Source organism: Oncorhynchus clarkii, chromosome 29 (assembly GCF_045791955.1).
Source record: "Oncorhynchus clarkii lewisi isolate Uvic-CL-2024 chromosome 29, UVic_Ocla_1.0, whole genome shotgun sequence".
In the NCBI taxonomy this organism is placed as follows: Eukaryota; Metazoa; Chordata; class Actinopteri; order Salmoniformes; family Salmonidae; genus Oncorhynchus; species Oncorhynchus clarkii.
The window spans coordinates 27,285,500-27,310,130 of record NC_092175.1 but is presented as its reverse complement, the minus strand read 5'-3'; the positions used below and the strand labels follow the sequence as shown (position 1 = coordinate 27,310,130).

The 24,631-nt window shown below is 42.2% G+C and overlaps 1 protein-coding gene across 4 annotated transcripts in view; it reads right to left on the bottom strand.

Annotated features, from left to right (window-relative positions):
• Nucleotides 1-2,643: 2,643 nt before the first annotated feature.
• The window catches only part of LOC139388541 (A-type potassium channel modulatory protein KCNIP1-like), a 54,068-nt gene continuing 32,080 nt past the window's right edge, over nt 2,644-24,631 (bottom strand). The window contains exons 1-8 of one of the 4 annotated variants that reach the window (XM_071135256.1): nt 20,599-20,939; nt 9,394-9,518; nt 8,740-8,809; nt 8,544-8,614; nt 7,962-8,069; nt 7,765-7,869; nt 7,560-7,622; nt 2,644-5,386 (exon numbers count right to left, since the gene is read on the bottom strand). In XM_071135256.1, the coding sequence (XP_070991357.1) occupies nt 5,339-5,386; nt 7,560-7,622; nt 7,765-7,869; nt 7,962-8,069; nt 8,544-8,614; nt 8,740-8,809; nt 9,394-9,518; nt 20,599-20,659 (651 nt within the window). In that variant the 5' untranslated portion in view covers nt 20,660-20,939 and the 3' untranslated portion in view covers nt 2,644-5,338. Of the gene's footprint in view, nt 5,387-7,559; nt 7,623-7,764; nt 7,870-7,961; nt 8,070-8,543; nt 8,615-8,739; nt 8,810-9,393; nt 9,519-9,971; nt 10,127-11,692; nt 12,194-20,598; nt 20,940-24,631 lie in introns of those variants that run through there. The other 3 variants (XM_071135257.1, XM_071135258.1, XM_071135255.1) reach the window with 3 other exon arrangements.

Sequence of the window (24,631 nt, the reverse complement as noted above, 5' to 3'; positions counted from 1 at the left end):
TGAAATGTCAAAACGAACTCTGAACCAACTATATTAATTTGGGGACAGCTCAAAAAAACATGTATGGCAATTTAGCTAGCTGCTTGCTGTTGTTAGCTAATTTGTCCTGGGATATTAACATCGGGTTGTTATTTTACCTGAAATGCACAAGGTCCTCCACTCCTCTACAATTAATCCCACAGTTAATTTCCAGTAATCTCTCCTCCTTCGGGCTTCTTATTTTTTGGACTTTATATGGCGGTTGGCAGCCAGTTTTAAGGTGCACTACCAACAGGACTGGATTGTGGACCTCAGTTCATCTTCAATCACCCACATGGGTATATGCTCTTAAAAACCAATGAGAAGATGGCACATGGGTATATAACCAACGAGAAGATGGGAGAGGCGGGACTTGCGTGTCAAGCACAACAAATAGAACAAAGTTCTATTTTAGAGCCTGGCTACGCAGACACTCGCAAGCAGTGTTGGAGCAATGATTGGATAACATGTATGTGTACATTTATTTTACAAAGCTCGTACACGCTACGCAAGCGGTGTGGTCAGCATGTCAGACACTAGACATATGTGGCAAGGTCTACGGACTACAAAGGGAAAACCAGCCACATCACGGACACCAATGTCTTGCTTCCAGACAAGCTAGACACCTTCTTCACCCACTGTCAGGAAAGTGCAACCAACGCAGCCCGCTACCAAGGACTGTGGGCTCTCCTTCTCCATGGCCGACATGAGTAAGACATTTAAGGGTGTTAACCCTTGCAAGGCTGCCGGCCCAGATGACGTCCCTAGCCGCGTCCTCAGAGCATGCACAGACCAGCTGGCTGGAGTGTTTGTGGACATATTAATCTCTCCCTATCCCAGTATGCTGTCCCCACTTGCTTCAAAGTGTCCACCATTGTTCCTGTACCCAAGAAAGCAATGGTAACTGAACTAAATGACTATCGCCCCGTAGCACTCACTTCTGTCATCATGAAGTGCTTTGAGAGGCTAGTTAAGGATCATATCACCTTTACCTTACCTGACACCCTAGACCCACTTAAATTTGCTTACCGCCCCAATAGGTCCACAGGCGATGCAATCACCGTCTTACTGCCCTATCCCATCTGGACAAGAGGAATACCTATGTAAGAATGCTGTTCATTGACTATAGCTCAGCATTCAACACCATACTTCCCGACGGGCCGCCCCCAGGTGATGAAGGTAGGAAACAACAACACCACTTCGCTGGGTACTCCCTGTTCACCCATGACTGCGTGGCCATGCATGCCTCCAACTCAATCCTCAAGTTTGCAGACGTCACAACAGTAGTAGACCTGATTACCAACAATGACGAGAAAGCCTACAGTGAGGAGGTGAGGGCCTTGGGAGAGTGATGCCAGGAAAATAACATGTCACTCAACGTTAACAAAACTAAAGGAGCTGATCGTGGACTTCAGGAAACAGCAGAGGGAGCACGCCCCTATCGACATCAACGGGACCGCAGTGGAGAAGGTGGAAAGCTTCAAGTTCCTCTGCGTACACATCACTGACGATCAGAAGTGGTCTACCCACACAAACAGTGTGATGAAGAAGGCGCAACAGTGCCTCTTCAAACTCAGGATGCTGAAAAAAATTGTCTTGCCCCTAAAACCCTCACAAACATTATCACTGCCTGGTATCACCGCCTGGTATGGCAACTGTACCGCCCGCAACCGCAGGGCTCTCCAGAGGGTGGTGTGGTCTGCCCAACGCATCACCGCGGGCAAACTGTTTATCTATGCATGGTAACTTTACAAATTACCTTGACTAACCTGTATTCCCGCACATTGACTCGGTACCGGTACCCCCGTATATAGCCTCGTTATTGTTATTTTTCTTGTTACTTTTTTGTTTTATAAAATGTCTTCCCTTTATTTAGTCAATATTTTCTTAACTCTATTTCTTGAACTGCATTGTTGGTTAAGGGCTTGTAAGTAAGCATTTCACGGTAAGGTCTACCTACACCTGTTAAATTCGGCACGTGACAAATAAAATGATTTGATACTACCTGCCCTCCAGGACACCAACAGCACCCGATTTCACAGGAAGGCCAAAAAGATAGTCAAGGACATCAACCACCTGAGCCATGGCCTGTTCACCCCGCTATCATCCAGAAGGCAAGGTCAGTACAGGTGCATCAAAGCTGGGACCGAGAGACTGAAAAACAGCTTCCATCTCAAGGCTGTCAGACTGTTAAATAGCCATTACTAGCCGGCTTCCACCCGGTTACGCAACACTGCACCTTAGAGGCTGCTGCCCTATATACATAGTCTTAGAATCACTGACCACTTTAAAAATGTTTACATACCGCTTTACTCATCTCATATGTATATACTATATTCTATTCTATTCTACTGTATTTTAGTCAATGCCACTCCGACATTGCTCGATCTAATATTTATATATTTCTTAATATTATTATTTTACTTTTAGAGTTGTGTGTTTTGTTAGATACTACTGTGCTGTTGGAGCTAGGAACACAAGCATTTTGCCACACCCGCAATAACATCTGCTAAATATGTGTATGTAACCAATAAAATGTAATTTCATTTGACTGACTAACTTCATATTTTATTTAATCCAGAGATCCCTCTTTCTCTCCTCTCCCTCTGTGCACACACACACACATTTTCTCGAAACATTTTATTGGTAGCATTTGCAATGTACAACAGAACATGAAAGCTTAAGCTCTCTCCTATCTGTCTATCAAATATAGAGTATTGTATGAGGTGAACCTCTTTGTTACATTTTATATTCAGATTGTTTTAAGCGCTGATTATCATTCATCATTATTTACCCCTTTGACACCTGAGGCAAAAATAATTGCAACATAATCAATATATATCTATAGTGCATTTGTAAAATAGTCAAGACAACGTCCCTTTTTCCTCTTTTCAAACTTTACAAACTCAACTATTCATGGGTATGACGCTACAAGCTTGGCACACCTATATTTGGGGAGTTTCTCCCATTCTTCTCTGCAGATCCTCTCAAGTTCTGTCAGGTTGGATGGGGAGCGTCGCTGCACAGCTATTTTCAGGTTTCTCCAGAGATGTTAGATTGGGTTCAAGTCCAGGCTCTGGCTGGGCCACTTAAGGACATTCAGAGACTTGTCCCGAAGCCACTCCTGCATTCTCTTGGCTATGTGCTTATGGTCATTGTCCTGATGGAAGGTGAAACTTCGCTCCAGTCTGAGGTCCTGATGACTGCCACCAACATGCATCACTGTAAGGATGGTGCCAAGTTTCTTCCAGGCGTGACACTTCGCATTCAGGCTAAAGAGTTCCATCTTGGTTTCATAAGACCAGAGAATCTTGTTTCTCATGGTCTCAGAGTTGTTAGGTGCCTTAAGGCAAACTCCAAGCAGGCTGTCATGTGCATTTTACTGAGGAGTGGCTTCCGTCTGGCCACTCTACCATAAAGGCCTGATTGGTGGAGTTCTGAGAGATGGTTGTCCTTCTGGAAGGTTCTCCCATCTCCACAGAGTAACTCTAGAGATTTGTCAGAGTGACCATTGGGTTCTTGGACACCTCCCTGACCAAGGCCCTTCTCCAGCTCTCAGATCGAGTCTTGGTAGTTCCAAACTTCTTCAATTTAAGAATGATGGAGGCCACTGTGTTCTTGGGGGCCTTCAATGCTGCAGACATATTTTGGTTCCCTTCCTCAAATCTGTACTTTGACACAATATTGTCTCTGCGCTATACGGACAATTCCATCGACCTCACTGCTTGGTTTTTGCTCTAACACGCACCGTCAACTGTGAAAACTTATATAGACAGGTGTGTGCCATTCCAAATGATGTCCAATCAATTGAATTTACCACAGGTGGACTCCAATCAAGTTGTAGAAACAGCTCAAGGATGATCAATGGAAACAGGATGCACCTTAGCTCAATTTCGAGTCTCATAGCAAAGGGTCTGAATACCTATGTAAATAAAGGTATTTCTGTTTTTTATATTTAATAAATTAGAAAACATTTCTAGAAACCTATTTTTGCTTTGTCATTATGGGGTATTGTGTGTAGATTGACGAGACAAATAATTTAATTAATTTTAGAATAAGGCTGTAACACAAGAAAATGTGGAAAAGGGGAAGGGGTCTGAATACTTTCCGAATGCACTGTATCTATTTGCCATAATGTACACTGAGGAGGAACTGACAAAGTCAGCACAAATTAGTAATTCGTTGAAGAAAAATTATAGTTGTTTCACATTAGAAGAATGTTGGTTTTGTCCTGTGATGAGTTTGGGGGTTTAGCTTAACTCCTGTATCCCTCACTACACACTTCAACAGACAGGTCAAAACACCAATGACCAACACCTTTCACGTTGCGTTACTCAGATGTTCATCTTCTATCATTAGTTTGATTCAGCCATCATGCAAGAGGATGTATCATCAGTCATAAACCAAGTCTATTAGGTGTATTTATAAGCATACAGTAGAACAGGCATCAGGACAGACACAATTACAAGGATAGACAGGAGTGCGACAGCCAAGCCAACAGAGGTACAGAGGTCACCACGACAACAGTGAAACAGAAACAACAATTAAAACAAACAAATAATACATTAGGACAACCGCATATTTTTCGAGCATAAACACATTAATAAATAAGCAGATATGTAGATCATAGCTATCGATAAATCAATCACTGAATGAATGAGTTTAAAGGTCCAAGTCCTGGACAAACAAATGGTTGGTAGGGCGCATAGACGTAGAATCATGATTCTATTTCTATGGTAGGGAGGGAGGAATCCCTCTGGCTCAAGCATGCATCTATTTTGGCAAAAAGAACAGAGTCAAAAGAACCCAAAGTATCCCGGCGTAGTTTCAGTGTTTGACAGGTAGGGGTCAGGAGTCTTTCAGGAGTTTCCACATAGGCCTAATTGGGGAGCAGCGTATGGGTTTGAGTTTTCTCAGCTGTATCCCACTGCAGTCTATATTGTATGATCATCTGATTTACAAACCTTTATGTCACATAAAAAGGCAGAAAGCATTTTCCAGGTAATTTGTTTGCATACTCCCAGGCTCAGCAATATGACTAGCAAGTCCAGGGTTCTCTCAGCGGTTCTGGCTTCATCTGATCCATACCCAGGCAGGTAGCCAGGCAGAGACATTATTTGGCAAACACATGAATGCTGACAAGTTAGATGAGAGGATGAGAGAGATTGATATACATCCACATTCATCCACTCTGACAGACGCACGGATAAACAAACGTGTGGACACACGCACATGCGCACATGAACTCACACGAATGCACTGAAACACACACAATCTCTCTCATTATCTAATTCTCTCCTTCCTTCCATCGGCTCCTTTTTTACATCACATTTTCGAAGAGCTGCATGGATCTCATCATCATTTCATCCTGAGGGGAGAAGAGGAGAAAGATGGTAAGACAGAATGTTGCAGCTCGGATGGTTGAGGGGCAGCTCTCTGAGAACTGCTGGAGGATCTTGGATGGTTGGTGGCCTGGCAGTTGGGAGCTTGGGCCGGAGGCAGAAAGGTCGCTGGTTCGGGTCCCCATTTTGACTTAGTGGGAGACGTGCCCTTGGGTGAGGTGCTTGACCCTGGTTGCTCTTGTGGGTCGCTCTGGACAAGAGCCGGTTAGATGACTGAATGTAATGTAAATTTTGAGCAGCTTCACTGCACGTAGATTGTATGTTTTAACAATATTCAATTATAAAAAATATATACAGTGCCTTGCGAAAGTATTCGGCCCCCTTGAACTTTGCGACCTTTTGCCACATTTCAGGCTTCAAACATAAAGATATAAAACTGTATTTTTTTGTGAAGAATCAACAACAAGTGGGACACAATCATGAAGTGGAACGACATTTATTGGATATTTCAAACTTTTTTAACAAATCAAAACTGAAAAATTGGGCGTGCAAAATTATTCAGCCCCCTTAAGTTAATACTTTGTAGCGCCACCTTTTGCTGCGATTACAGCTGTAAGTCGCTTGGGGTATGTCTCTATCAGTTTTGCACATCGAGAGGCTGACATTTTTTCCCATTCCTCCTTGCAAAACAGCTCGAGCTCAGTGAGGTTGGATGGAGAGCATTTGTGAACAGCAGTTTTCAGTTCTTTCCACAGATTCTCGATTGGATTCAGGTCTGGACTTTGACTTGGCCATTCTAACACCTGGATATGTTTATTTTTGAACCATTCCATTGTAGATTTTGCTTTATGTTTTGGATCATTGTCTTGTTGGAAGACAAATCTCCGTCCCAGTCTCAGGTCTTTTGCAGACTCCATCAGGTTTTCTTCCAGAATGGTCCTGTATTTGGCTCCATCCATCTTCCCATCAATTTTAACCATCTTCCCTGTCCCTGCTGAAGAAAAGCAGGCCCAAACCATGATGCTGCCACCACCATGTTTGACAGTGGGGATGGTGTGTTCAGCTGTGTTGCTTTTACGGCAAACATAACGTTTTGCATTGTTGCCAAAAAGTTCAATTTTGGTTTCATCTGACCAGAGCACCTTCTTCCACATGTTTGGTGTGTCTCCCAGGTGGCTTGTGGCAAACTTTAAACAACACTTTTTATGGATATCTTTAAGAAATGACTTTCTTCTTGCCACTCTTCCATAAAGGCCAGATTTGTGCAATATACGACTGATTGTTGTCCTATGGACAGAGTCTCCCACCTCAGCTGTAGATCTCTGCAGTTCATCCAGAGTGATCATGGGCCTCTTGGCTGCATCTCTGATCAGTCTTCTCCTTGTATGAGCTGAAAGTTTAGAGGGACGGCCAGGTCTTGGTAGATTTGCAGTGGTCTGATACTCCTTCCATTTCAATATTATCGCTTGCACAGTGCTCCTTGGGATGTTTAAAGCTTGGGAAATCTTTTTGTATCCAAATCCGGCTTTAAACTTCTTCACAACAGTATCTCGGACCTGCCTGGTGTGTTTCTTGTTCTTCATGATGCTCTCTGCGCTTTTAACGGACCTCTGAGACTATCACAGTGCAGGTGCATTTATACGGAGACTTGATTACACACAGGTGGATTGTATTTATCATCATTAGTCATTTAGGTCAACATTGGATCATTCAGAGATCCTCACTGAACTTCTGGAGAGAGTTTGCTGCACTGAAAGTAAAGGGGCTGAATAATTTTGCACGCCTAATGTTTCAGTTTTTGATTTGTTAAAAAAGTTTGAAATATCCAATAAATGTCGTTCCACTTCATGATTGTGTCCCACTTGTTGTTGATTCTTCACAAAAAAATACAGTTTTATATCTTTATGTTTGAGGCCTGAAATGTGGCAAAAGGTCGCAAAGTTCAAGGGGGCCGAATACTTTCGCAAGGCACTGTATATATTTAATAAATTAGCTAAAATCTATAAAAGCCTGTTTTCACTTTATCATTATGGGGTATTGTGTGTAGATTTATGATAATTTGTTATATTTAATTCATTTTCGAATAAGTCTGTAATGTAACAAAATGTGTAAAAAGGGAAGGGGTCTGAATACTTCCTGAATGCACTGTGGACACCAACAGCACTATAAAATGTATAAACATGCATGTTCTATACATACCTCCTGGCATGCGACAATGAACTCCTCTAAAGTCACAACTCCAGCTTTGTTTTTATCCATTTTCTGTGGGAAGGGAAAAAGTGAGTGAAATGTAAATTTGTAGGTAAGTATGAAATTGTTATGTGGTTTAAACTGTTGTGCCCTACTAAGGGGTAGAGTATGCATGTGCTTTAATATTACATTATACTCTAGGATATCAAGTCACCTGGAAAAAAGCATCCACATGCTGTTTAGGGACATCTCCCTTGAGTGCAGGGTAGGTATATTTCCCCATCATGTCGTAAATGGCCCTCACAATCTCAGTCATCTCCTGAAACACATAAATACAAACGGTATTAAAACAAGATTACTTCATATGTGAATCTTTCAATACATAACTGACATGTAAATACAAACAGAGACCTCTCTGTTAATGTATCCATCGTTGTTGATGTCGTAAAGATGAAAAGTCCACTCCAGCTTCTCTCTCATAGTACCCCGCAGCAGTGTAGACAGTCCCATTACAAACTCCTGAGAGAGTCACCACATGAGCGAGATTAAAGATAAAATACTTAGTAAAGACTGAGTGAATAAGATAGACATAATTCTTCATATCCCTTCATTTAAAGCAGGGGTCGGCAACAGGTGGCCCACGAGTGATTTCTTTTGGCGCCCAAAAGTTTTCAGTAAAGAAAGAAAAAAATATATATATTCGGGGAAAAGAAAATGTTGAATTTAGGAAATCTGTTCCAAAGTATTCCCACTAATAAAAAAATATACATTATATGATTGTATCTCAATGTAATCAAGGTATGAATGTATTTTTATTTTCAAATTACAATGTCTTTTTGGGCTTAGTTGTGGTCAATTTGCAGTGTACAAATTATAAATATGTTCTGTTCCCCCGTCCTTCGGCTCCAACAAAAATCGTCCCACGGCTGAATCTAGTTGCCTCCCCTGATTTAAACTGTCCACTGAGTAATAGTGATGGTGTTTGGTTTTTACCTCAAACTTAATGGATCCATTGTTTGTTGTGTCAAATGCATTGAAGAGATAATGAGCGTAAGTGCTGGCATCTGCAACACAACCAGATACAGGCATGAGATTTTATAATCCCAAAGTAGTGCTAGTAAATGAGTCCCAAACAAGTAAGGAAGGGCATGTTATGTGTCTAAATGAGAGGTATCTGGCTGTACTGTACCTCCGTGGGGGAAGAACTGGGCGTAGATGTGTTTAAATGTTTCTTCATTCACCACTCCACTTGGACACTCCTGTGGAAACCATGTGAAAACACTATTTCAAGCTAAAATAATGCAGCTTCTTCTGGGTAACGGCCAGATCAACCAATCATTTACACTCGAATGGCACCACCCATGGTTACAGAGAATTAGCGTCAATCAAATCTGACAGCTAATTAACTGGAAATTAACTATCAATTTCCATATAACTTGTACGTGGGTGTATGTCAATGTGTGGGTGGGTATTTGAGCATGTGTGTATGTAGAGAATATATGTTTATATATATTTTATTTAAAAAATGTTTGGTTTATATGGGTAATGCAGCATGTAATTGTTGCTATGGTGTATGATAGGCTTAGTTGTTCTGGCTGCAGGCAGTACAATCTGATTAGCACCATATGAAGTGATGAAGGCGCGAAGCTAAAATAATTTACATATTGGAGTCGCAGATGAAAGAGAACAGAGCTTTGACAAACACTTGTGAAGATGAGAATCAACATAAGCAGGAGTATACATAAGTGGCAGGGAGAGAGATAGAGTAAAGACAGGCAGAAAGAGAGAGGAAAAGAAGACAAAGATAGACAGACAGTAAAGAAAGGGAGAAGGCTGTGCGTACATTCTTGAAGCCGCGGTAGAGGATCTGTAGCTCTCCCTTGGTGAAGTTGGTCTGGGCCTCCAACTGCTCCAGACCCTCAGGCCTGTGACACACCATGGTCATCTCCAACTCATCATCAATCTTGTCTAGATAGATAGAGAGAGATTCATTGTGTGTTTATATAAGGGACAGATCAAAATGTATTGTGGGGAGAGGCTGTTCCAACTTAATGTGTCATAAAAAAAATGCACCCCCCCCTCCCCAATACAACAATGATCAGCTAAGGGGAAATCAGATTTTCAACATAATTATATAAAATATATTCAATGAATTTTCCGACAACAGGTTTCTATGCCAATGCACCATACAACCAATAAACAAAGCATACCGACTTCGGCACTTCAATATCATGGCACTTCAAAAGTTTGGAAACACCTACTCATTCCAGGGTTTTTCTTTATTTTTACTATTTTCTACATTGTAGAATAATAGTGAAGACATCAAAACTATGACATAACACATATGCAATCATGTAATAACCAAAAAAGTATTAAACAAATCAAAATATATTTTATTTGAGATTCTTCAAAGTAGCCGACCTTTGCCTTGATGACAGCTTTGCACACTCTTGGCATTCTCACAACCAGCTTCACCTGGAATGCTTTTCCAACAGTCTTGAAGGAGTTCCCACATATGCTGAGCATGTGTTGGCTGCCTATTCTGTCCTCACAGGCACCTGTGAGGCCCAAATGGCCTAAATGTTCCATCCTAACAGGCACCTGAGTCTGTGTAGGGATGTGATTTGAATGTGACTGAAGGAGTGGGATGGTTGTTTTGATTTATTTTTCTATTTTGCAAAATCATGAAAAATAAAAAACTGAAAAGCTTTATTTACATAAGTATTCTGACCCTTTGCTATGAGATTCGAAATTGAGCTCAGGTGAATCCTGCTTCCATTGATCATCCTTGAGATATTTCTGCAACTTGATTGGAGTCCACCTATGGTAAATTCAATTGATTGGACATGATTTGGAAAGGCATACAGCTGTTTATATGAGGTCCCATAGTTGACAGTGTATGTCAGAGCAAAATCCAAGCCATGAGGTCGAAGGAATTGTCCGACACAGGATTGTGTTGAGGCACAGATCTGGGGAAGGGTACCAAAACATTTCTGCAGCATTGAAGGTCCCCACAAACACAATGGCCTCCATCATTCTTAATTGTAAGAAGTTTGGAACCACCATGACTCTTCCTTGAGCTGGCTGCCCAACCAAACTGAGCAATCGGGGGAGAAGGGCCTTGATCAGGGAAGCGACCAAGAACCTGATGGTCTCCAGAGTTCCTCTGTGGAGATGGGAGAACCTTCCAGAAGGACAACCATCTCTGCAGCACTCCACCAATCAGGCCTTTATGGTAGAGTGGCCAGACGGAAGCCACTCCTTGGTTTGCCAAAAGACGCCTAAAGGACTGTCAGACCATGAGAAATATGATTCTCTGGTCTGATGAACCAAAGATGGAACTCTTTGGCCTGAATGCCAAGTGTCACGTCTGGAGGAGACCTGGCACAATCCCAATGGTGAATTATGGTGGTGGCAGCTACATGCTGTGGGGATGTTTTTTAGCAGCAGGGATTGGGAAACTAGTCAGGATAGAGGGAAAGATGAACGGGACAAAGTGGGGCGAAGGTTCACCTTCCAACAGGACAACGACCCTAAGTACAGTGGCTTCGGGACAAGTCTCTGGATGTTCTTGAGTGGCCCAGCCAGAGCCCGGACATGAACCCGATCGAACATCTCTGGAGAGACCTGAAAATAGCTGTGCAGAGACGCTCCCGATCCAACCTGACAGAGCTTGAGAGGATCTGTAGAGAAGAATGGGAGAAACTAGAGGTGTGCCAAACTTGTAGCTGATGGCAGAGGTAGTGCTTGGGGCCAGTGAAAAGGCAATGCTAGGGCGCAGAGAACAAACCAGGTGGTGTCTCCATTCACTGGTGTTTGAGCGTTGAAAAAGAAAAGTAAAGGGCTGTTTAGTACACATCCAAAACATTAATGAACATCGAATATCATTAACCGAGACTACAATAGACTATATATTGTTGCAAACATTTGAGCAGAGTTGAGTAGGCCTGGCCTAGCTACTCAACTTTGCTCAAACAAAATTATTTTCTTTCTATGACAAAATGGCATTGGATCAAAAGTTGTAAAGATCTTTAGTTTAGTTGGTTGGCTTGCTATCCCTGCCTGTGTACGCTGCTAGCCAGCCAAATAGCTAGACATGGCTACTCTTTTCGCCGACTACAATATAACATACAATAACATACCCCATCCTTTGGTGAAGACGGCATGTTGCTTTCAGTCTTCCCATGCTCCACGTGCCAAACAAGCCAGCAGCAACATTTCTGGAGTAGCCTTTCTTCTGGAATCTCCACTGCAGCCCTTGGTTCTTTTCTTTGCATTGTCGAACTTGTCACAAACTCTTCCCCAATTTTTTGAACAAGCGGTTGGGTCGGACCCCAGTGTCTCTGCAATCTCCCTCCATGAATTGGCATTTACATGCTAGTCTTTATATAATGCAGTGGAGAAGGTACTTCTCAGTCAATCGATGCTCGATGTTGTCGTTTGTCATGTCGAATCCACATAGTTTCGTGCTAAATCAACAAAAAGCAGAAACTCGTGTCAACCCTACAGTTGACCAATCAAGGACGAAGGTGCACACTTTGTACAAAATGATAAAATGCAGTACTACAGGATATTTATTAACGTAGCTCTTTATTAGCTAGCTATAACTGGCATGTTCACGTATCGCCAACCAGGATCAAACTAACGATGACCTAACCATTTGGGTGGTCTTAACCAACCATAGCACAGTATGATATGGCGGTAAAATGCATCCAATTACAATTCAGTATGTTTACACATATGAATATTACAGAAGGGGTGTAGACTTCGGCTTCCAAACTTCGGGTGGGTGTGCCCGAACAGCCGACGAACCCTAACCGAACTCCAAAACGAACAAAAACATCGCAAAATGAAGTCATAATATATGCACAAACTGTACCTGGAAGCATGCGGCCGCCTTTGAGGAGGGAGGGAGCAGGTTAGCATTTTTTGTCATCAATCTTGTTCTGGAGGTAGCTCTGCAGAGTGTCACTACCTGGCACAGCCACAAAATCAGATTTTTTAAAGCCTTAACCTTAAGCACACCGCTAATCCTAATGCCTAACCCTAACCTTAAATGAAGACCAAAAAGTAAATGTTTGGTTTCAGGAATTTTTACAAAATAGCCAATTTTGACTTTGCAGCTGGCCCATCTAGTGGAAATGACTTAGTTCTGCCTCCTGGACAAGACTCATAAACATCAACCTGGGCCTCCTGAGTGGCACAGTTGTCTAAGGCACTGTATCACAGTGCTAACTGTGCCACTAGCGATCCTGGTTCGGGTCCAGGGACTGTCGCAGCTGGCTGATGTTCTTGTCCCATCACACTCTAGCAACTCCTGTGGCGGGGCGGTCACCAGGTGTACAGTGTTTCCTCCGACACATTGGTGTGGCTGGGTTAAGTGGGCATTGTGTCAAGAAGCAGTGTGGCTTGGCTGGGTTGTGTTTCGAAGGATGCATGTCATCCTGAAGGGAGGGAGGAGGGATGAGAGGTATGGCAAATTGGACTCCCTCCATTGACTTGGGGAACTGTACTGATGGTAACTTTGTGCTTTGGGTGCCAGAGAGAGATGGATGTTGGGTAATGATGTGATGAGCTGGTGTCCTCTCAGGGGAGTATACTCTCCTCTGGTATACTGTAGGAGAGGAAACAGACACATCAGTGCTCCTCTCAGAACAAACATAGGGGCGTCACGCACTCCAAAAATCTGATGGGGCACAAAGTATGTGAGGAAGGCTCGAGGGTGGTCCGGGAACCCCTCCCTGTCCGTAAATTGGAGAATTTGGCATTTTCAAAAAGCTCTTTCCTGCAATCTAGAGCCATAATCATTATGCTTAATTCTATGTAAAAAATACAGTATGTCTATTTTTCTGCATATCTGAGCTGCCTGTATCCGACTGGTGGTTCTATTTTTTAAGAAACTAAATATGCTTCTCTGCATCGCTGCTAAAATCTGGGTAAAAGAATGAAAGGATTGTGAGTCTTATTCAGTACATTTAGTTTAGTTTTTCTAAAGTCTACCAACCTTGCCAGCAGGCATGCCAGGTAAGATACAGTAGTTAGACAAGCTACCCACTGGGCACAGACATCAATTCAAAGTCTATTCCACATTGGTTCAACGTAATTTCATTGAAATGAGGTGGAAACAATGTTGATTCAACCAGTGTGTGCCCAGTGAGTAGCTACTCTGACTTGATTGATAGCCTGAAATGGCTTCTTGGTAGCTAATTATGAGGTTGGGCGATCTTTATATACAGTCCAACTGTTAGGAGAGGGAAACTGCTGAGGGGGGAAAAGACCGCAATGGAATGATAGATGTGAAGGGTCCCTGATGATGCCGCGCCCTACGCAGACACCACTTGTGCTGGAGGTCTACGATGGCAGGGAGCTGAATCAGGGACCCTTCACATCTATGCCACAAACTGTTTGCCCTCCTACCATCAGGCAGGCGGTACAGGTCTCTACATTCCTGCACTAGCAGGCTCAAGAACAGTCTCTTTCCAACTGAACTCTGTGACACGGCACTAGCCACATCCAACCACCCACCACTTAGTACTGCCTCTCAGGGACCTTGTTGTATTACTCTCTTTGCACTCTTCACGGTACTACTGGACTCTGATATTGCTTTGCAAAGTCTGATTAAGGACGTTATTCAGTTGTACATGTGTACCTCGGTAACCTCATTGCTGCTATTCCTGCATTTCAATTGCATGCCTCCTTGTACTTTCAATTTGCCTTCATTGCACATTTAGACTTGCCATTTGTACTTGCCATTTGCCTTCATTGCACATTTATACATCCCACTTAATGATATACATTGTACTTAATTGTTAAACTTGTAAATTTTTTGTACTCTTTTATTTGCGCTTCTGCTTAGATGCTGACTGCATTTTGTTGTACTGTACTTGTACTTGTTCAATGACAATAATTTTGAATCTAATCTATACACTCACATATGCATGTGCTCACACGCACATGCATACATACACACACACACACACACACACACACACACACACACACACACACACACACACACACACACACACACACACACACACACACACACACACACACACACACACACACACACACACACACAGGGTGCGAGGGAGGGAAAGGGTGCTAGGGAGGGACATGAACATGAACGAAATGAGACTGATGCAGGGGAAATGGACCATGTGGAAGGTGGTACTTTGCAGAGGGTGTCAGTGAGCCCCCCCCCTCCCATCATTCAGACTGAAAAGACTTACTGACTGCTGTACTGACCTTCCTGTAACTCCTAATGAGTCACACTGCATCACAATGGGTGTCTGTCTGTACCTCTTGGGTATAACTCCAGCAGGATATGACAAAGCTATAATCCCCCTACAGCTGTGTCTTATGGGCCCTACACACTTCACGCAAACTCAGCGACAGAGAGTCGCTTTCACATCATAGTTCTACATACTTTTGTGTGGTAATCATTTGGGAACGGACCATATATGACACTCCATCGCTCTGTTTGCGTGAAGTGTGGAGTGGTCTTTAGTGCCTAGCTCCTACACGCAGCTCCTTGGTAATAGGTCCCTTAACACACTGTGTAATCACCACTCTACCATCCTGGACACCCTTGCTGGATAGGCTTTTCTTTATCCGTTGAATCCATTTGTGCAGTACAACTCATATTGAATCTTGATATATTGTGTTTTGGTTGTTAGAGGGTTAAATCCTCTGCTCATTACTGTATCAGGGAGACGTGATTTAATTTGAATCCATACTTGAACTGATCAAATGAGGATGTCAGTGAATTCAGATCACGTATCAGTACCAAACAGTTGCGGACAGTGCCGTTTAAGATGAGGGAGGACATTTTTTCTAATGAGCATAGCCTTTTTTCTATTACAGCATATTGGATGACTGTCATTCAATGTAACAGTGATAGGTTTAGGCTACAACATGATGCTAGAATTTTCCCTGTATCCACCCTGAGGTTACTACAACCTAGCCTATGAATTAAATTTTACAACATAGGTGCATACAGGTCGAGAGACAAATTTGAGGTGACAGACAGTGGCACATGGACAGCCAGTGACATTCAATACAGCCTTGCACACTCTTGCCTGCATCTAGCTGATATAGGGTGTAATCATTAGTTCAACAGTTGCAAACAAGAGTTTCTATTGGACAAATTCAGGTATGTTTATCCCCATTTTTTCCCGTTTGCTTCCGTTTAAGAAACGTTTTTCAACAGAATCAGCGGAATGAATACACCCCTGATCACACGTAAACATAGTTCACTTTCATAGCAGGCACGTTGTAGTCATTCTTGTATCTATGCGCTCTCCTCTTACCTCTTCACTTCGCTTGTGGACTTCAATGCACAACACATCAGCTGTATGTGACTGTCGAAAAAACCTTTCCAAGCCAAACCATTACACACAGCTTACATCGTTGTCACCATATTAGCTAAAGTAATGTCATAGTCAGCATATCTAATGGGACTAAAACATTAGTCAACGCGCTACATTCATACAGTAACGTTGCAGTGTACAGTCAGTCAGTAAGTAGTTACACCGACGGGCCCCATTGCAATATATTTGTAAAACCAAAAGCTTACATTGACTTGGAAGAGTTCCAATGCTGTGTTGGAAAGTCATAGTGTGCTAGCTAACATAGAACCCCTCTGTTAATTCAGGGTGTTACAGTAGGCTAAACTAGCTAGTTGCATTTGCTAGCTAAGTAACGTTTTGTGAAACTGAAAGTTAAAAAAAAAATACTATCTCTCTCTATTTCTCTCGTGCTTCTCCTTCATTTTGAATTTTTGTTTTGTTGTTCAACTACTGTCTTTCTCTCTTTGAGTCAACTACTCACCACATGTTATGCACTACAGTACTAGCTAGCTGTAGCTAATGATTTCAGTACTAGATTCATTCTCTGATCCTTTGATTGGGTGGACAACATGTCAGTTCATGCTGCAAGAGCTCTGATAGGTTGGAGGACGTCCTCTGGAAATTATCATAATTAATGTGTAAGTCTATGGAAGGGGATGAGAACCATGAGCCTACTAGGTTTTGCTTTGAAGTCAATGTATCCAGAGGAGGACAGAAGCTAGCTGTCGTCTGGCTACACCATGGTGCTACCCTACAGAGTACTGTTGAGACTACTGTAGACTTTCATTGCAAAATGTGTTTTAATCAATTATTTGGTGACGTGATTATGTTTAGTATAGTTTTATCTAAAAACAATAACTTTTCAAATGTTTTTACTATTGTTATTTTTATGAAATTCGCTGAGGAGGATGGGACCTCCTCTGAGGAGCCTCCACTGGTACGAAAACTGATCATGCAGTTGAAGATGACAGACTACAGGTTTATGATCATCTGGATTAAAGATGATGAGATAATGAAGCGTACACGTTAGAGGGCTCTTCTTCAGGAGACAGACTTCACACACTCATCACAGACTCATTCTCACAAAGACACTCCTTCCTCACTAACTTTGTTACGAGGAATATCTTTATCACACTCTATGTGAAGTTAATTCACTGTGATTGCTGTGAAATTGACAAATTCTTAAATCGACTGGTGAGAATTTATCCCCCTTCTCTATCCTGGTCCCGCTCTCTTCCAATATTGGTTATTCTACTCCTCTTGTTTTAATTTCCACTTTACCTTTTGGTCAATACACTCTCTCAGTCCTTCTCACCAATCTCTCTATCAATCTTTCCCTCGCTCACTGTTGGAATCTCTGACATTTTAGACATTTATTTTTGTCATGGAGACAGACAGATTTCCAACATGTTTTGAACACAGGCACTAATTGAATACATGTATTAAAAAGATGAACACATAAACCAGCAAAGTGCATGCATAAGACCTCCTCCCACGTAAACCAACATTGGTAAGGAGAGCTTCACTGAATGCGTGTGTGGCTGGCTTATTGTTCTGTGCGTTTATCTACTGTCGGCCTGACTGAACAAGATTTACATAATGGATACTGACAGGCTATTTACTATAAAACTCTACAGCATACACACACCTCAGAAAGCACTTGCCCTGCTGCAGATAACTAGCTACTCCTATAACACAAACAGGCACACACACTCACACCAGTAATCATGAAAAAGAGTACAGAGGACAACCTGAATAACATCAGTTAATGACTTATAGAGTAACTAACACAGAGCTAGGGAAAGGGGAGAGAGATAAGGTGGGAATGAAAGAGGATGAAAAGAGGGTAGGAAATAGTGGGTGGTAGGACAGAGTGAATGTGTGAAAAGGAAGCAAGCTTTAGCGATGAAGAAAAAAAGAGGGAGAGAGTGAAAGAAAGGAGAGGACGACACAAACACATGGAGGCAGAGAACAATAGAGAAACCAGTTTACACTCGTAGAAAAAAGGTTTCCAAAAGGGTTATTTGTTTGTCCCCATAGGAGAACCCTTTTTGGTTCTAGGTAGAACCCTTTTGGGTTCCATGTAGATAGCTCCTTTTTTCTAAGATTGTTTGGAAGATGGGACAGGGATGAGAAGAACCGGGGGGAAGATTTAGACACAGTGAATGAGAACCTCATCAGACCGAGCCCAGCAGGATGGTGAGGGAACATACCTTCATTCTGCTCAGCCTGGTCACATGGAGAAACCAGCTTGGCCTTTCAATACTAACATGGCCTCAATACTTTTATCCTACACAACTACAATACTGACACAACTACAGTCTGATTACTAATGCACAACATAGCCTATGGACAGAGCTTCAAAACTACACATCACTGAAAAATAAACCCAATTAACTGAAAGACAAACATTTCCATTACTGAGTCCCTTGGCAACAGGACCAAATAAAACCTCTGTGGAAATAGGTCTGGACACAGGTTTGTGGGTAAATCAGACAGTCAGAGAGAGTGTCAGAGATGAGTACATAATGAGTAAGGGTCTAGATCCCCAAGGTGGCACAAGGTGACTGTGTATCTGACATGCTATAAGCACCTCTGTGTCACACACTCCATCTCTCCTCCCCAGTAGAAAACAAGCTGTCTGAAGGAGGTTTTTCTCTCACAAACTTTTGAAGGGGATTAGATGTGTTAGTGATGGTCAAATGATTTACTATGTGTTGCCAAGTGGTTTTTGAGATTCATCTGAATATATCACTGCCTCTAATCTCTGGGAATCAAGGTCACATGATCAAAACTAACATCAGCCCTAATCACTGACAGGATTTTAATCAAGGAGATCAATCCTCCTAGTTGATTGCTAATGAGAATTGGTAACCCTAGCCCCAAGCCATAACTAATATAGCATTAAAATGTTTTAGATAGTCAACAGTTTGGAAATGGTCACGGTGTGTCCCCCCTAAAACAATTGAAAGTTGGTATAGTAGATTGGACAGTGCATCATCAGTTTTACTCTGGTCATGTTAGTCATTGCATAATTTAGAGAGCTATTTATAACTTGTCAAAAATGTCCAGATCAAGAAGCCATAGCTAGGTTTTTTAGCCCATAGATTTTGTAGCAACGTTCGAGTCACTCAAATATTACATGAATACACATTAGACATGGAAAAAAGTATAGAAATGCAAGAAAATTAGCTTAAAACTGCAAAATGTTCTCTGCACCCCATGACAAAATGTGTCGAATTCCAGGAAATAAGCCTTAAACCTGCTATTTTTTTTCTCTCTGCCAACAAGAGGGGTGTGAACAGTTTATGTCATGAACAGTGCTTGTGCCCATAAAAATAGATGTGGGCCGCAGGATCTTTTCCAAAGCTGGAAGGGGGGACTGAGTGAAAAAGTTTGGGAACCCTGCTCCATAACATAGCTCCCTAACTTCATCATCCATCCAATAGGCACCACAGAGTACTGTTCACATTCCCCTTATGCCCCCACAACCCTGCAGTCTCCATGACAACGGCCCTCTCAAGCATACGGAAAGGAAGAGTTATGAGATGTGAGCAGAGTGCTAATGTACATGCTCACACACAAACACACCCACACACACTCTTTCTCTACCGAGTACACATGCATGCGTATCTGTGCACACACAAGCAAGAGCTCACGCACGTACACACACTGTAACGAAAAACCATTGAGTCATGGGCAATGATTCTGGACCCTGTCTTTCTCAAGGGCATCTCTCAACCATGACTGTGGTACAGCCACGTGCACCACAGCAAGAAATGACACATATTTCACAGAGGTCTCCCCTGATCACTGTTCCTCAGTCTATGTTTAAACTTATGTGTTAGCAATGCTATCCATCTCTCTCTCATTTTCTCTGTTAGGCAGTCTCACTCTTTCATTTTCTCTGTTGTGCCGTCCCCTGATTTCTCATTTTGTCCACACTTGTTAGTGTACAACCATTAGGGCAGCACGAGTGGAACTCATTCCTCTATGTTTGTCTATCAGCAGTAATGGAATTAATTTATGTGGGTCTATTGTACTTTGTTTGCCTCCTTATTGACTTATCTGTCTGTCTATCTATCAGACATATTAGAGAAGGTAAACGTTTGTGAAGCCCACAAGTATAATGCAATATAATGTTGCAAAGAAAGCAGTCTAAGACTTGTTCTAAGCAAGATCTCCCTTATATTGTCATATTATCATCTCATTGTGATGAGTTATGATCTGAATCGATAATCATTGACCATCAGATTTAAACAATGAAGTCACAGAGAACGATCCAATAGATTATAATATCATATCATTGTACATGCCAGCTTTAAGTATGTGTCTTACTATAGAGACTAAGACATGTCACAGCCATGCTGATGGTTATTCCCTCAGTCATGAGTGTGTAGTTCAGGTGCTCTATTCTGTTTGGTTGTCCCTCTATGTGGCTTGTCTTTCTAGTTTGTCGTTCTCTGTCTCTCTGTCCTCGTCTCTCTGGTCTGTCTGCTTGTCTGTCTATCTCTCCTGTCTGTCTGTCTCTCTGGTCTGTCTGTCTATCTCTCCTGTCTGTCTGTCTGTCTGTCTGTCTGTCTGTCTGTCTGTCTGTCTGTCTGTCTGTCTGTCTGTCTGTCTCTGTTGTGTCTGTCTGTCTGTCTGTCTCTGTTGTGTCTGTCTCTCTGTCTGTCTGGTTGATGTTGTTGACGTACCTCTGGACGGTCGTCTCCTCTGCTTGGTCTGCATGGTCAAAGTGCCCACCACTGCGCCCATGTTGTTGCCGTGAAAATCTGCTTGTTCAAACAAACGACTAAGCAGTCCTCTTCTCTCTATTTATCTTCCCTTTTCTGTCCTTCTCCCTCCCTATCTCTCTGAATAAGCCCCTGCCCCCCTCTTGTCTCGTCTCTTAGTCTGGTCAACGTTGGGTCTCTCTATGGTGGTGCCCCTGTTCCTTTACCGTCGTTTCTGTGTGAATGAAATATAGCTCAAATTCTCCTTCCCCAAACGCACACAAGCTGCTCCTGCTTCTCTATGCCCCTCCCACTCTTCTCTCCACTCCTCGGTCACCGCTCTCTCTCTTTCCCTCTTTTTCACTCTCCATTCTTCCTTCCTTCCCTCTCCCTTCCTCCATCCTTCCCTCCCACCCTCTCCCTCTCTCTCCATACCCTGTTGTTATGCAGTGTCAATAACTGTTGCTGTGCTCACACCCCCATACAATGAATGGTATGGATGTAGAGTATGTAAGGCTGAGAGTGTTCCATACTGTCCACATTTCACTATGGTGCTGCATCTTCTCTCCATATGACCTTCCCTCCATGTCTACCCTATGACAGAGTGGAATATCTAAAGCTAAGTGGGCCTCTCCTCCTGTTACCTTAGAGCTCTCTGTATTTCTAATCCACTAGCACACACACACACACACACACACGCACACACACACACACACACACACACACACACACACACACACACACACACACACACACACACACACTGCATGATTGCTTCGACATATGGCAGTGTCCTGCCTTGGTGTTGCATGTTATGTGTATTTTGCCTGAGAACAGCATGTCAGAGCCAGCTAGGAGGGATGAGGAGGGGAGATGTGGATTTTTCATTTCATGAGAAAAAGGTAATGAAGGAACTTATAATGACGACTGATTTTATGTAAAAACATCTACACAATCCCATGCACCCACCCACACACAGAGTTGTATATGCATGTACGCACGTAAACACACACTCGCGTATGCATGTGTGCACATGCTGTGTGTGTGTGTCTCAGAGGGCAGCCCAGTCCTCCAGCTGGAGTGTCCTTCTCTATCTCTAATGGTCTGTATAAATAGCTGCTTGTTTTTGGCCACCTGCTTGTCTGACGTTTGTTCTCATTAAGTCCCATTAAGCCGTCATTGTAAATAAGTATTTGTTCTGAAATGACTTGCCTAGTTAAATATAGGTAAAATATATTTTTTATTAAAATACAATTAAGTGAGAGGGTTGACATGACCCCAGAGAGAGAGAGAAAGAGAGAGAGAGAGAGAGAGAGAGAGAGAGAGAGAGAGAGAGAGAGAGAGAGAGAGAGAGAGAGAGAGAGGAGAGAGAAAGTGGAAGGAGGGATATGGGAAAGAAGGAGAGGGAGAGGATATATCTGAGAGAGCAGAGGGGGATGTTCTTCAAGTCAAATCAAAACTTCACATCCTAATTAATTATAAGAAAACAAACTTTTTCGAGGACTGAGATTCCAATTCCTCCCAATGATGGTGAATTTCTGGCTGCAGAGCACATTGCGGCCTATTATAGACTAATACTTATATATTACCTGGGCTTGAATTATGTTTAGGAGAAAAATTATGAAATTCAGAGCCTATCAAACCTAGGCAGCTGTGTCTGATTCTTAACACTCCATTAATAGACAGTCCTCTCACAACCACTATAACCCAGTCTATTTAGTCCTTAAACCTGTTACGGCTAGACGTTCCGCTACCGGAGCGCGAAATTCAAATTAAATTATTCGAAATATTTTACATTCATTAAATCACAAGTGCAATACACCAAAATAAAGCTTAACTTCTTGTTAATACAGCCACCATGTCAGATTTCAAAAAGGCTTTACAGCGAAAGAAAACCATGCGATTATTTGAGGACAGCGCCCCATCATACAAACACATGAAAATCATATTTCAACCAAGCAGGTGCGACATGAAAGTCAGAAATAACGATATAATTCATGCCTTACCTTTGAAGATCTTCTTCTGTTGGCACTCCAATATGTCCCAGAAACATCACAAATGGTCATTTTGTGATTTATTTGGCTAGTTTGATTCAGAAACACACCGGTTCCAACTCGCCCAACATGACTACAAATTATCTAATAAGTTACCTGTAAACTTGGTCCAAACATTTCAAACAACTTTCCTAATCCAACTTTAGGTATCATAAAACGTAAATAATCGATAAAATGTAAGACGGAATATACTGTGTTCAATAACGGATAAAATCAAAGTGGAGCAAGCTCCAGGTCACGCGCACCAAACAAAAGAGTCCACTTGGCTTGGAAAGTACAGCCGTACTTCTTCATTTCTCAAAGGAAAAACATGAACCAATTTCTAAAGACTGTTGACATCTAGTGGAAGCCATAGGAACTGCAACCAGGTGCCTGGATGGTTTGTCCTCTGGGTTTCGCCTGCCAAATAAGTTATGTTATGCTCATAGACATTATTTTAACAGTTTTAGAAACTTTAGAGTGTTTTCTATCCCAATCTGCCAATTATATGCATATCCTAGCTTCTGGGCCTGAGTAGCAGGCAGGTTACTTTGGGCACACTTTTCATCCGGACGTGAAAATACTGCCCCCTATCCCAAAGAGGTTTTAAACAGGCAATCAAAATCAGGTTCCTCACTAAAGAAGTTAATATGAACCAGGCATACACAGAAACAAAGAAATTAACCATAACCAGTCTACTCAGGATCCAGGACTCAGAAGCATGCAACAGCACCCTATCTTCATTTTGAGACAGACAGACAGACAGACAGACAGACAGACAGACAGACAGACAGACAGACAGACAGACAGACAGACAGGGGAGTTACAATTCCCACCAGAAAGCTCCAGGGGATTTGAATCAAGGGCTTCAAACATTCTTAGAGGTTTTGTGTTTTTACCCAGAATTTCTAATCCCATTAACTCTGTACCAACAGCGTAAATTCTCTCTCTCTCTCTCTCTCTCTCTCTCTCTCTCTCTCTCTCTCTCTCTCTCTGTGTGTATATGTGTGTGTCAGTGTTGTAAAACATCTCCCATTGTTTAAAATGCATTCCCTCTCAATTGGGCAAAAACAAAGTCCATAGATACATCAAATGGTTAAATTATGCATTCATTCTATTCCATGAACTCTACTGGACAGGCTGTTGATAACTATGATGAGAAGAGATCCAACAGACAACTAACTACCCTTGATATCAATAGCTAATACATTCAGTATTCCCTTTACATCAGTTTGTGTTATGTCCTTGGACTCTGTCAGATGCCCTTTGTACTAATCTCAGTACTGAAAATAGATCAGTGTTGCTCCACTAGTTTGAAACACTGTCATGTACAGTATGTCAGCATAGCCAGTAGAAGTAAATGATCAGGCAGTGTTATTGTAGCCAACCATCTGAAAGACAACAGGTTACACACAAGCTAACGTTAGTCTCTTAGTTACTAAAGTAAGAATGTTTTAAGTCTGTGTGTGTGTCTGTGTGTGTGTTTTTGCACTTGTACGCGTGGATGGTTGCGTAGGTTACTTTCTAAATGTAATCCATTAGTTACTAGTTATTTACCTGTCCAAAATTGTAGTCAGTAGCGTAACTTTTGGATTACCCAAACTCAGTAACATAATCGGATTACTTGCAGTTGCTTTTGGATTACTTTCCCCTAGAAGAAGACAAAAAGGATCCATCAAACGCATGTGCTGTGTCATCATAGTGGTCTCTGACTTGTGGTCAGACTCGCTCAGGTGGAACAAACTTAAACCTGCACCTTTTTTCAACGCTGAATTGAATGTCATTGAAAAAACAAAGCATCATAATGTATTTTTTCGCAAACATCCTTTCTGAATTTAAAAGGAATCCAAAAAGTAATCATGTAGTTTTCTGTAATCTTACATGTGATGAATTACACCCCAACCCTGTGTGAGTATGTGTGAGTGTGTATGCATGGAATGGATTGCATGGTACGTGAGTGCCCAGGTTGAGTTGAAACAGAA